At 43.3% G+C, this 14,422-nt stretch overlaps 1 protein-coding gene across 2 annotated transcripts in view; it reads left to right on the plus strand.

The window, feature by feature from the left end:
- The window catches only part of GNG13 (G protein subunit gamma 13), a 285,318-nt gene extending 271,099 nt beyond the window's left edge, over nt 1-14,219 (plus strand). For both annotated transcript variants that reach the window (XM_044089726.1, XM_044089727.1), the window contains one exon: nt 13,653-14,219. In XM_044089726.1, coding sequence (XP_043945661.1) covers nt 13,653-13,758 — 106 coding nt within the window. In that variant the 3' untranslated portion in view covers nt 13,759-14,219. The remainder of the gene's footprint in view (nt 1-13,652) is intronic.
- The last annotated feature ends 203 nt before the right edge of the window (nt 14,220-14,422 follow it).

Consider the following 14,422-nt stretch of genomic DNA (forward strand, 5'->3'; position numbering starts at 1 on the left):
TTTTTCATTTATTTGCTGTCTCGAAAACTTGTTACTAGATTAAGCTGAAGTCCTTAACCCAGTCATTCCTCTACGCAAGAATAAAGAAAAGCACACTAATTTGTCTTTTAACCAGATTTTTTACATTGCAGTGCCTGCATTTTTCAAAATTGAAAAAAGAGAGAAGGGAAAAAGGAAAAAAAAAACTGAATCCCTTATTTAAATCTGTATCCCCATTACACATAAAAATAAATGAAAACACTATTACATACAAAGGAAACCATGCACTATCAAAATAGTACTATTAAGAAAACAATTTTTTTACTTCCCTCCTCTTTCCCTCTCCAGAGTATTTTTCTGAACATTACTGACATGAAGTCATGAAGTAGGGTATATGCTTTAGAGTCCCCTACAAGTTTAACAAATTCCAAAAAATTTCAGTATTTCCAGATTGTCTTTCTGTTTTGGCTCAAATTTTTTTGTTAGGGTAATAAATTAATACATTGTAATAATATAATAACTATTACAAATAGCTAAGTAAACTATATACAACATGTATGCCTAAAATAGATTTAAATATTACATTCCTATATGGATATATAGATAAAGAAAAACTACATAAGCAACTTCAATTTTCATTCGAGTCTCAGGTTCTAGCTGAAGAATGTGAATGAGATATATCACTTTCTTTCAGGATTGTTGATGAATTGTTTAGGATAGTTTTTGTATTCTTATCAGCTGTTTCCTTTAAAAAAGAATAAAAAGTCTTCAACAAGTGGCACAGCAGCAGATTTCCATTTTCTAGTTATACTTTTCCTTGCAACTGCTAGATGTTCTTATTCTGTCATGTTTCACAAATATAATCACTGCTTTGTAATCCCACATTTGTCACTTTCCAAGTTAATGATTTTATTCTCCAAACATTCATTTCATGAAGTAGGGGCATATGCTTTAGAGTCCCCTACAAGTTTAATAAAGTCCAAGCAAGTCAAATATGTCCAGATTCTCTTATTCTATTCCTGTTCATTTCCAATGTGCTCTCGATTCTTCTAGTCAACTCTTGTGCTCTTTCCCCTCTGTGAATCATTTTCTGTTGAAACACTGGAAAAGGTTTCATTGGCACAGTCTCTATTACCAGAATAACAAGTAGCAGAATCTCTTTCGGTTTAACAGCTCACTTTTTGCTGTATAAACTTTTGTAGTTCTTCCTTAGCAAGTACATTGTTCCTTCAGAAAACAATAATTTGAAGATAGCCAGGTACAGCAGTTTGTGTATCACACCTGCTTCCCGACATACCCTGACTAAAGGAATACATTTACTCCTCTTCTGCCTGGTGTATGAGCAGACATTCTCCACAAACACTGCTGTCCCCCACTTTTATTACTCTGGCCTTCTGCCATAGTTTTGTCAGAATCAACTCCTTCTGCTGGCAAGATTGCATCTTTACTATTAAAGGTCTAGGTTGTTTTCTCATAGCCAGGGTTGGAGCACACACATGATGTGCCCTGTCAATGAACAATTCCTGTTGTGAAATACCCGTTGCTTATTTGTGCTTTCATAAAATTAATACAGTCTGTTCTTCCTGCTTCAGGAGGAAAGCAGTAAATCTTGGGTTTTCCCTGTGTGCTGTATCCCCTAATTCTATTATTTTTTTTAAACATCTCTTCTTGTGCAATCTCACCTTCAGCCAACCTTTTATTCATTTCGACCCTTGAGTTTTGCAGTTTTATCACCCTATCTGAAATATCTGCTTAGAGCTTCTATTTTTTCCAGGCTTTCTCATGGTTTCATTTATTTTACTCAGGTCTGTATGCAGTTGCCTTATACTTTCCTCTAGGTTACTGGAAATCATGTCTGAAGCTTGCACTGCTTTTTGCTTAAGAGCTGCAGTATTCTTCCCAGTCGTTTTTTTAAGTACCTTTTGTAGCTGATTTTCCTTCAGGGCCTTTGTATTTCTTTTTTTCTGGCATCCAGGCAGTGCACTTACTAGCCAGTTAGTGAAATTTACCCATAAATGCAGGTCCACTGGCTTTCTCTGCTAAGTTTATGTTTTCACATGGGGAGAGCTAGAATTAAGCTGTTACTCAATGTGTAGACATCTTGAAAGTAGAGGTAAGTCTAGAGTGACCATGAAGGCATTTTGGAAAATCATGGGAAATATTTTTTTTTAAAGTAAGCATTTTGAAATTTGAGATATTGAGAAACTTTTTTAGTTTTGACATGTCCAAGATGGGCCTCCCGGTGCCTTCCTTTCTTGGAGCTACAACGATTCTTGAATCCAAGTCTTTGGACCTGGAGGAACTGGCTGAATGGATCCTTGGTGAAAGAATTACCTGAAGATAGAAGGAAAAAGGCTTTCCTGTTCTTTTGGCGGTTTTGGAATGCCAAAGAAGGGTGGGGTTGCAGTGAATCGGATGTAGTACCTCCTTTCTATGATGCTGAGGACCCACTGGCCCCTGGTGATGGTTTCCCATTGATTTAGGAATAAGGTGAATCTTCCAGCCAAAGATTTGGCATGGAGGGTGGGTAGAGGTATGGGAGGCTGGAGTTGAACATAGTCATAGTTGGTTTCTGTGCTGTGTGGGCTCTTTGGACCTCCCTGTTCTGTGCATTGGTTTGGTTACCATCTCCTGGATTACCTGGGTCTCTTGCCATGGGAAGGCCTCCATTTGTCTTGTCCGGGGGGGGCAAGGTTTTGAGGGGTAATTCCAACTGTACCTTGGTGTTAGAGACAGATACAATTCCTTTACAGGTTTTATTTTCTTTCCTGCCTTATCCAGCTTCTTAAAAACCTGTTCAGCTGGAGGTCTGAAAAATAATTCTTCTCAAATGGAGTATCTGGCAGCTCAGCCTTGACGTGATCTAACAGGGACTGGTTCTTGTGCCATGCATGTCTGCATATGACAGAACATATATCAGCTGTTTTACATTATGCAATTAAACCATCATAGCCACACTTTAGGGAATGTCTGGAGACTTATAAAGCTTTGACTGCTGTCTTCTGAATTTCCTTTGATAAGGTTCTAGCCGCGACAGAGTACATCTTAGCTACAATTTTATCCTGGAGAGATTGAAGGTACTTTAGCATACAGAATTAGAAATTCAATGCTCTCATTGCAAGGATGGCACAGGTATAAGCTCCCCCCAAGTCTAATAGTCTACTTTATCATTAGGTATCGATGTCTAGTTGGCCCCTTAGGTACACATTTTGTGGATTCAGTAGATACTATGGAGGGGTCGAGCCTTGGGAATTTTTGTAAAAATGCTTGTGAAATTCAAGCACTCTAAAACCTGTCTAGTTTTCTAGGAGCAGGTGATAAAGAATCAGAATGTAAAGTGATATCTTCAGACATAATTCAGTACTATGTGTACAGGAGAAATAGTCAGTGGCTGGGAAAAGGCAAACTTAGCAGTTCCCTCTAATGGGTTTGAACTTGAGAACAGTTTGCTTTCTCAGTTGAAAGCTTCCTTCACTCTAACGGTATCCCCAAAGAAGGATGGAAGGGGCAGAAGAGAAGGTGTCATCAATGCAAAAAATCTGGATAAGATTGTAATGGAAGGTGCCCAAAATAAGATGATTCCTCTTCATCTTCTCAGGCTAAGGAATCAATCCCCCTGAAAGGCCACCTCCCTGCTTCTTTTAAATGGGGAGGTTGCAGTAGCATAAATATGGGAGGGTTCCTTGGATTTTATGTAAAATGAATCCTTGAGCTATTTTTAGGGGGTCTTGGGCTTCAGCCTCAGAAGTGGCTGAGGGAAGAGGTGAAGAAAGGTCTGTTTAAAAGGGATGATCAGAAGTTGCAGTCATCTGACCACAGATTTGGTTAAGGTTTTGGTAGTCAAGGTAGACAAGATGTTTCCTTAGAGGCCCACAATCCAAAGTCAGAAACTGGGGCTTCTGGAGTGACCTCAGACCTGATTGAGGTCTGTGTCTTGGTGAAAGTGGTAGATAGGCTAGATCTCCTGAAGGGTTGTACCAGAGAGTTTGGGCCTAGGAGTCACCAGTTTAGGGGGATGCAAAGGTGCCTCACCTGGGTCATCGGTTGACTTGGGGACTAGAGTCGGTGCTTTATTGGAAATATCAGAGCCCTTGATTTTTTTGTCTTTCCATTTCTAGAGAATAACACTAGCAGATGCTGGTGATATGGGCAACTAATACCTTGGCCCTATGTTTGAGGGTTGTTGCACAGAATTTAGCACAGTCAGGACAATTCAAGATGTGCTGAGGATCCAAGCAGAACAGACAAAATAAGTGAAAATCTTTATGCAGGGTTTGATACAAGAAAATCTCCAGTGGGGTGCTTAGTTGACTTGAAGGAGGAAGCACTCTGAAAAAATGAGCCAACCAATGGACTGCGAACATTTTGAATACACGTGAAACACTTCAGACTTCACAGCTCTGGAAATCGGGATAGCCGTGGCCCTCTGTATGGCAGTAAGTAAGATTCTAGGAATCAATACTCCAACACAGAGTCTGGAGAACATCCTAGGTTACAGTGAATTACAGACTGGAAAGGGAGCCAAAGGTGTGCAACAGTTACGTTCTTACCCCATTAATTGATCTATGGGGGTGAGCCTCCTTCCTCTCTACCAGTCATCTACTGGTATCTTTTCTCGGGAAGTAACCATGTTTGTTGACAGATGTGCATTCATTCTCAGTGTCCTCCAGTCTGCTCCCCTAGCTACATACATACTCCACCCAACTAATGAAATGCAACATTTGAGGAGTAAAATGAGGGACTGCTCTCCCCACCAAAAAAGGAATACAGCTGAGAATACACCTGATCCATCAAGGAGGGTCCCCCTTCTTAGATTAACTGATATGGTAAAAAATGTATTTTTTTTTATGTTTTACACGGAGAACTTGCCTTGATGAGTTTCATGAGTGGGTTAAATCAAGGCTGTAAACTACTAGGTTGGGGGGGGGGGAGACTGATTCAAGGGACAGTCTACCCACAACAGTCTCAACACTGGAGCTGATAACAGGATGCATCTCAACAGGATACACCATGAATTGAAAGGTTTATAGTAAGTAAATATTCCAAAAGCAGACTGTACACACACCCACAGAATGTAGGGAGCCAGTTCTTAAAAAGCATTGACTCTAACCATAGCCAGGCAAAGAAAAAGAAGTTATGTATCTACCAGATCGTTCCATGTTAGTTGTCTTCATCTCACCTTCTTTCTTGCTGGTTGGGATCGGAGCCGATCCTCGGCTCCGACTCGGCCATCGTCTATAGCTCGAGAGCTGTTTACTGGCTCGAGGCTACCCCTTATCCCATGATGCCTAGTGATAGCTACCCAGATCTCGTTTGAAATAGCTAACCCCAGACATAGCCGGAGAATAAACCTGTCCTAACAAATAGGTTGAGTATACCTGTCATATTCTCTACATCAGTAGAGGAAACAAACCAGAAAAACACTCAGCCAGTGAAACCAGAACTCCTCTCGGTCCAATAGGACAGAGGGACGGAAGGTGAGATGAAGACAACTAACATAGAACGTTATGGTAGGTACATAACTTCTTTATGTTAAGTTGTCTATCTCGCCTTCATTCTTGCTGGTTGGGACAGCGTCCCTAGCACCTACAGTCCTGGGCGGCTGATTGGAACAGACTTTTCAGAACAGTAGAACCAAAGTCAGCTTTGCTCCTGGAGACCATATCTATCTTGTAATGAGAAATAAAGGTATGAGGATTTGCCCACGTAGCAGCTGCACAGATAGAATCCATGGGCAACCTAGATTGGAAGGCTACAGAGGTGGCCAAGCCCCTAGTAGAATGACCTTTCGGTTTGATAGGTAACTCCTTGTTCCTTAATTGATAAATGAAAGTAATAGTGTGAGACAACCACCTGGATAAGGTCACCTTGGAAACTGGGAGACCTTGTTTGCCTAGAGCATAGGAAAGGAATAGTTGGTCCGACTTCCTTAGTCCTGTGCAGGTAAAAACGTAATTGTCTATGAAAGTCCAATTGGTATAATTTGTACTCTGCCTTGTTGGTGTGGTTAGGGAAAAACACAGGAAGGTCTATAGATTGGTTTAAATTTGTTTCTGAGCAGACTTTTGGAAGAAACGAAGGATTAGTCCTCAGAGCAACCCTGTCCTTATGAAAAACCAAGTATGGAGGACGAACACATAGTGCCTGAAGTTCAGAGACGCATCTGGCTGAAGTAATAGCTACCAGAAAGAGTGTCTTCCAAGATAGAAACTTAATGGAGCAGGACGCTGCTGGTTCAAAAGGGGGCAGAGTTAAGGAAGTTAGTACCAGATTAAGGTCCCAAGGAGGGGGGGGGGATCTCTCACTGGAGGCCTAAGGAGAGTGGTCCCTCTCAAAAAAGCTTTACAGAGCTTATGAGACATAATGTTTGAATTTGACAAACCAACATGAAAGTTAGAAATGGCCGCTAATTGAACCCTGACTGTAGCAGAAGTGGACCCGGAATGAAAAAGTTGTGCTAGGAATTCCAGAATTTCGTGGACTGGGGCTGAAAAATCTACGTTCCTAGCCTCTGCCAAACAAGAAAAACGTTTCCATTTACTAGCATAAGTTTTTCTAGTTGTGGACTTGTGAGAGGAGACAATAATCTCATGTACAGTCGGGGAAATGCTGGGAAGCCTGGCTAAGGTTGGAAGTGGAGCAACCAAGCTGTGAGCTGGAGAGTTTGGAGGGATTGATGCAACCTGCCTGACTGATGAACCAGTAGGTCTGGAATCGGATCCAGAGTCCAAGGTTGATCGAGAAGGTAACGGTGCAGGAATGGGAACCATATCTGTCGAGGCCAGTAGGGGGCAATAAGGATCATTTTGCAACCCAATGATATTGCTTTCTGTATGAGTTTTGGAATCAAGGGAAATGGAGGAAAGGCATAAAGAAGTCCCTGAGGCCAATCGTGGACTAGAGCGTCTCTAGGTGAGTGACCTGGAAGCGGAAGAAGGGAGTAGTAGTTGTTGCATTTGCTGTTAAAGGGGGTAGCAAAAAGATCGCAACAAGGCCGTCCCCATTTGCAGAAGATAAGATCCGCAACTTCCTGATTCAGATACCACTCGTGAGGCATGAGGATAGCCTTGCTGAGCCTGTCCGCTATGACGTTGGACCTCCCAGGGATGTGCGTCGCAATCAGAAAACATTGGGAGGAAATCACCCACTGCCACAGTCTGAGTGCTTCTCGACACAGGGGGTAGGACCTGGTTCCACCCTGCTTGTTGATGTACCACACCACTGACATGTTGTCTGTTTGAATTGCAATGGTCCCAGAAGGAAGAGAGTCCTGAAGGGCTTGCAACGCTAGGAGCACGACTCTCATTTCTAGAACATTTATGTGCAGATGGTACTCGTGAGGCTGCCAAGTGCCTTGGACTGTCCTGTCCTGATAATGCCCCCCCACCCTATCAGGGAGGCATCTGTGGTCACTGTGGCTACTGGAGGGGGCTGAATGAAGGGTCTGCCCTGAGTCACTAGTGGGGAGACCATCCACCAGGAAAGGTGCCTTTTGCATGCTTCTGTAATCATGATCATGTGAGACATGGGCAGCTGTTGGAAAGACCACTGTGTGAACAGAAGCCACTGAAGGATCCTCATGTGAAAGCGGGCCAGTGGGATTAAAAGAGTGGTAGCTGCCATGGAACCCAGAGTTTGAAGGATGAACCTGACTTGGATTCTTTTGCTCTGCATCAGAATTTGTACTTGCTGACGAATTGTAGACACCCTTTCTGGAAGTAGCCTTGCAGACATGTTCCTTGTGTCTAAGTCTACGCCTATGTAGGTGATAGATTGACAGGGCAACAAGGCAGACTTTTCGAAGTTTATTGTAATGCCTAACTGGGAGCAGATTGTGATTGTGTAGTCCCTGGCTTGAAGAAGGTGATGCCTGGTAGTAGCAGTGAGGAGCCAGTCATCCAGATATGGAAACACCTGGAATCCTCGACGTCTCAGGTGAGCCGCGACCATTGCCATACATTTGGTGAACACCCTGGGGGCTGTGGTGAGACCAAAGGGCAGTGCTCTGAATTGGTAATGACTGGCTCCCAGCCGGAAGCAAAGAAATCTCCTGGAGCGTCTGTCCTTCTTGATATGGTAGTATGTGTCCTGAAGATCTATCGAGCACATCCAATTGTCCTGACCCAGAAAGGGTAGAATGGACTGTAGCGTGACCATCCAAAACTTTGTTCTTTGTACAGACCTGTTCAGTCAGCTGAGATCCAGAATCGATCTCCAGTCCCCTGTCTTTTTTGGTACCAAAAAGAACCTTGAGTAAGTTCCGGATCCATGCTGGTCTGCCAGGACTTCCTGGATGACTCTTTTTTTCTAGCAGTTTTGAAACTTCTATTACTGCTTGGTCCTTCAGATTGGGTGGAACATCTGGAAGGGATTTCCTTGACGGTAAGGGGGGTTGACGGAAGGGAATTTTGTAACCTCTGGATATAATGGACCATACACATTTGTCTTGCGTTAAATCTTGCCAGGCTTTTGGGTACAGTGAAAGTCTTCCCCGAGACTGCCTCCAGAGGTGAGCAGCTGGGCAACCCTTCAGGGATGCTGAAAGGGCTTATCAGAGAAAGATTCTCTGTTGTCCTGGTTCTGCGGACCCCCTCTGCCATGAGGGCGGCGTCTGTTGTTATGGTTTCCCCCCTCTGCTCCTGGAGGAAAAATCGCTACGTGTGTCAGGCAAAGCTCCCTGGGATTTTCAGAACCACATTTTGCCACTCTTCTGACCTTTGGGGTACAGTCTAGAAGGAGTGGAAAAATGGACTCCCACGGCAGAGAGTCTTGCCTTCTTGCTCACACCTAGTCAAAGTGTCTTTCACCTGTGGTCCAAAAAGAAAGGAACCATCAAAGGGGGTGTTGGTGAATGACACTTGAAAGGGTTCTGCAAAATTACACAGCCGCATCCATGCATGCCTTCTAAGGGCCACAACCGTACCTGCGGCTCTACTCGCACCATCGGCTGCATAGGAAATGAGCCTCATGGAGGAGTTAACTACAGAATTAAGCGTCGCCAGCTGGGAAGCTACTTTAGCTTGAGCCCCCTCAGCTGATGGATCTTGAAGGGTATCGCCGAGCTCTTTAAGGAGATCCCTCTGAAGCCGGGTAAAATGACATAAGTAGTTCAGTGACCTCATAGAAAAGGTCGCTGAAGTGAACATTCGTTTCCCGTATCTGTCCATGGTCCTAGACTCCTAGTTAGGAGGATGGACAGACAAAGAGGTTTCTGCTAACTCTTTTTTGGTGGCTGCTGCTACCACCATGGCATCAACAGGAACACCTTTGGTAAGGAACTGCTTATCCTGGGATGCTGTGATGAGTTTACCAGGTCTCCTCGGAGTTGGTTCCACTGTATCTGGAGCTGACCAAGCCTTTCAAGCCACCACTGCCGTAAGTGGATTGAAAGGCGGAGAAACCCAGGAGGTGGAAGGTCAGGAACCAAACGCGTCCAGAAATAGAGACTCATCCTTGGTAGGGGCTAGGGGATTCCAGTTCCCCCTCTGCTTAAGCATTTCTAGAATGACCGAGAAGGAAACATCTTCAGAGGGGGATCTCGGGGACCCTTCCGATTCATCTAAGTCTGTATCAAAAGTGACAGACTCAGGGGAGTCAATGTGCTTCCTCTTGCACTTCTTCTTACGAGGGGGGGGTCCTCTGAATGATCAGGGGAGGCCTCGGATGAAGAGAACACCCAATGGAGTGCCCTGGAGCATTGGTTCCCTACGCTTGGAGTCTGGAGGAGGAGCAGAGATTGGCACAGGCACTACAGGGGACGGAGCCGGTGGGGCCGATAGTGGAGCTGACTCAGTGGCCAGCACACTCCTCATGACATCGAAGGCGTCCTGCCACGATGCAGAGAAAGCTCTGGTTCTGAGGAAATCGGAATCCTTCTTCACACCAAGGGAGACTGCTCCGAGGTCAATGTAGGAGCCAAGCTCACCTGCGCCGAAGCTCCGACAGTGAGAATGGGGTTGGACAAGGGTCCGATGCCACTCGCCCCCTCGGAGCAGACGAGGGAGCCCCGGCACCCAGATCCCTTGACGGACGGCACCACCGAGGGGATCGGAGCAGACGACGGAACTGAAGGAGATAGAGTTATTGGAGCAGACGGTTCCACTACTCGAACTCCAACGAACTCCGGCTCCGAACTCATTGGAGTTGGAGGAGGACCATCGATCGAAGTGGACGGAGCAGACACCTGTTGAGGGCTGGACATCTTGGCAAGTGCCTGCGACTTTAGCAACCTACTGACCACTCTCTCCACATCGTGATCCGACAGCCTAGAGGATCGAGAGGAGTGAGAAGATATGTGACTGCGCTCGCTCTGAAGCAAGGGAGACAGAGGAGCGGAATGTACAGATTCCAATGAAGGGGACCTCAGCCTTTTGTGGCTCTGCGAAGTCTCCAAAGTTTCTGATGGAGCCGACGGGGAGATAGTCTTATCGGTGCCAGCCGGAACTGAAGTAGAGGGTAGAGTCTGAACATAGGACGGCTCCGAACTTGAATCCGACGGCTTGGTAGGTTTTAGGGGATTTCACAGGTTGAGGTGTCTTAGCCGGTGAATCCTGGGGCTTTAAAAGACCCCTAAGAATAAGCTTATCCTTACGCTCCTGCAGGACTCTTGGACTAAATGCATGGCAGATAGAACAAGAGTCCTGCAGGTGCACAGCGCCTAAACAATAGACGCAAGAAGTGTGCCCATCTGTCAGAGACATTTTCTGACAGCATGAGTCACACTTCTTGAATCCAGGCACTTTGGATTCCTTTGACATCCTGAAAGAAAAAAACAACAAATACCACAACAGCTACCAAAGCAAAATACAGTCTACACAAAAAACACACTGTACTAGGAGACTAAGCTAAAGGATTTTTTTTTTTTAAATAGGAAAGCCTCTAACGTAAACGGCTAACCTATTAAAGAAAGGTAGAAGGAAAGCCTCTAACCTAAATGGCTAACCTGACAAGAAGAGATGGGGGGAGGGGTGGGGGAGAACTCTCTAAGTTAAACGAGTTCTACAAGGAAAGGAAGGGATACTACAATTAAACACCATCACAAAAAACAAGACTAAACGTTAACAATAAAACACTGAAAAAATACAATTCTAGAGTAAGAAAGTTATACGAAAAAACTTTATACGAGCCTGAACCTGAAAAATGACACCTCACAGCTGAAGCGGCAAACGAGATCTGGGTAGCTATTGCTAGGCATCATGGGATAAGGGGTAGCCTCGAGCCAGTAAACAGCTCAAGCTATAGAAGATGGCCGAGTCCCTCGGCTCCGATCCCAACCAGCAAGAACGAAGGCGAGATAGACAAAAACATAACATCACAACCTTCCATATTCTAAGGAGTGAATGGCAATTGTGTATGCCCCCAAGTCCCTGTGAATGCAAGGTGAACCATCAGCTCCTGGTTCAATAAGAAGGATGGGAAACAAGGAAAGATGAGACAAACAACTAAGGGACTGAACCTCAATATGGCATAGGAAAATGCTCTCTTGCCTACCTTGCCCAAAAAGTGGTTTGTTCTGACAAAGGGCTTTGCTTTCCAAACTCTATGTTGGACTAAATAGTTCCCATAGGAGCCTTCACTAGCAAGCCTGGTCAGGATTTCATCCCAGCCAGCTGGGGTATACAGAGGGTACCTCAAAAGCAGTGCCTTGGTGCGGCTGCATAAATGAAATCCTTGATCATGGACTTCACTGGAGGGAAGACCCAAAGGCTATACACTGCTGCTTCTCCACATACTCAACAGGATGCTTCTGGGAAGAAGGTAGTCAGAGGAGACAACCACCAATCAATAGAAAACTTAATCCACCTAAGTGCTTCTCCAAAGTGTGGTCACAGACAGGAGGAGGTGAACTTTAAGTTGTTCCATACTCCTAATATGTCACAAAGGCAAGGCTCACTGAGTCCCCTTTCTAGGGTACAACAAAGACAGAAGAAGCTCTCCTAGACCAGGATACAAGATTCAGAGGGAGTGGACCATACTCAGTCATTGTGGAGCTGAACTAATGGGAGTTTAAAATCTCACGAGGGGCTACAACACTAAAGGACAAACTGAAGGTGGCCTGGTGCTGGCATTAATCTTTGTTCTTTGAGGTTGCTTTTCTGCATCTGTAAGAAGAGGCCCCTTCAAACATCAAACAACTGATGTTAAGGGGTGGTCCTGCATGACATGGTGATGCATGTAATCAGTTTTGGTCGCTGTACCGATCCCAACTGGAGTCAAGGGGAAGCCTGTGGACTCAAAGTACCACTCCACAGGTACATTTGAATTACAAAAGTGGTCTGTCTGATTGTCTGAGAAAGTGTGTTGCTCACAATGCATGATATCCCACAAGTTGAATACCCGGAGCACACTTGTCATGACACCTTCAAAGTACACCAAAAAGGAGGATATGTGCAAATTAGCTGTGACGGAGGCTGATGATACTAGGCATTCTGTTTAAGGGATTTGCTTACTGTTAGAAATATGTGACTAATGTCAGTCTTCCATATCCCTTGTCTGCATGATGCTATGAGGGACAATTCTATGAATCTCTGCACTATGCACTCTTAACAAGTGCCGTTTTATGAGTTGTGAGGTAGGCATGGAGGTTTCCTTCCTGTACTTTAGGTAGCTGGGTGGAACCCTAACACTTGTGGAAGTACTTTACATTATGGTAGTCGAACCAGAAACTACAGCAATGGTGATATGGTTTCTAATTCATGGCACAGTGGTCAAACAAACATTGACACAACTTTCAACTGGTTAGATATGAAAAGCAGGAACTTTTACACAGCTAATAAAATCAGAAAAAATTAGAACTGTGTGACAGGCAGAAAGGAGCTGGTGGGTACAGGGATTAAATGCATGATATCGGGAGGAACATGTATGCACCTCAGACAGTAAGAGATTAAAAGTTTCCAAAATTAAGATCAGCAGAGATTCATTTTTCAACCACACACCCACTGAGGAACATTTCTCAAATCAAATCTTTACCAACATTTTCCGTTACTGCAAGGTACTGATATATACTTGTCAACTTTCATCATCTAGGAAAAAAATATTTTGAAAAGCTACCACAAACGTATGGCAAGAATAGTGGGACCTGTGAAGAAAACTTGACAAAACTGAAGTTTGAGGAGTTTGCCCCTTCATGAAGACTGTAGTCAAAAAGACACGTTAGTGAAGGAGCATTAGACATTTAGCCAAATTTGGAATCGGATATCTAGCATTGCATTCATTGCCTTTTGACTGTTGACAAACCTAAATATTTCTTGAAGTGATGCTTCTTTTTCTGTCCTTCTTTCAATACTAGTGCAAAGAGGGCAAGAAAGCCTACGAGCTTCAACTGACAGCAACAATGCTAAGGGACATTACTAAACTGCTGCCTTCTTTAGCAGCAGCAGATCTTGGAAAAGGGTTAAATTACATGTAAAACTAGCAATAGTCCAGTTTTGACATATGATAACCATGTGGGCATGTTGCAAGTTTAGGTAGCCTAAAACTGGAACCCAGCACAAGGTTTAGAGAACTGTTAAATAATTCCTACTATTACAATATGTAAGCAGTTTATTACTGTAACTGATAGAGCAAATAAATTGTACTGAACGATTTTAATAAAATTCAAATTCACTAACAATACTGCATTTATCCCATCACTTGTATGAAAGAAGTTTGATGCATTTATTTTATTTCCTTAGGCTGGTAAAATGGATAGAAGATGGAATCCCGGAAGATCCATTTCTAAACCCAGAGTTAATGAAAAACAATCCATGGGTAGAGAAAGGCAAATGTAATATACTGTAATAGCTTATGTTACTGTAGTGAATCATTAAACTTGAAGTAGCATCTTATATTTTAATAATGCTTCCTAACTGTAGAATATTTTCATGATCACTGGAGAGATCCAAGTTACTTGGGCATTGGCTTTGTCAACAGCACCTGTACTTTTTGTTTACATGTGCACTTTTGGGAACTTTTATTGTTACAGTTGCATTTCTGAACACAAAGGCACATATGGCAATAAGGAAAGGGTAAAACCTGGTAAAAAAATGAAAACTGGTGCTTTGTTGTGTAAAACAGTAACTAGACTTTAGAAATTGTTCACAAGATGATGTTCTTCAAACTAGATGATGTTCAAGAAATGTAGGTTACAAATTAAGCAATATATAAGTGATGAATTGATAATGCTATGTAATAAAATGGCAATATACAAATGATGCATTGACAATACTATGTAATAAAATGGACCTTACCATTTCTCTAGATCAATGAGCCTTATATTTGATGGAATACTTTAATTACTCATCTTTATTTTATAATAATAAAAATATTGAAGACAGACTTTTTAGAAAACAAGAAAGCAATTTCAGCCTTTTTGCAAGAGTGAATATACATCTTTTATACTGTATAATACAAGTACATCATCTTTTCAGAACAAGACTGGATTAATGCTTCCTTGCAAAACATT

This window comes from Protopterus annectens, chromosome 12.part0 (genome assembly GCF_019279795.1).
Source record: "Protopterus annectens isolate FY-2018-M chromosome 12.part0, PAN1.0, whole genome shotgun sequence".
In the NCBI taxonomy this organism is placed as follows: Eukaryota; Metazoa; Chordata; order Ceratodontiformes; family Protopteridae; genus Protopterus; species Protopterus annectens.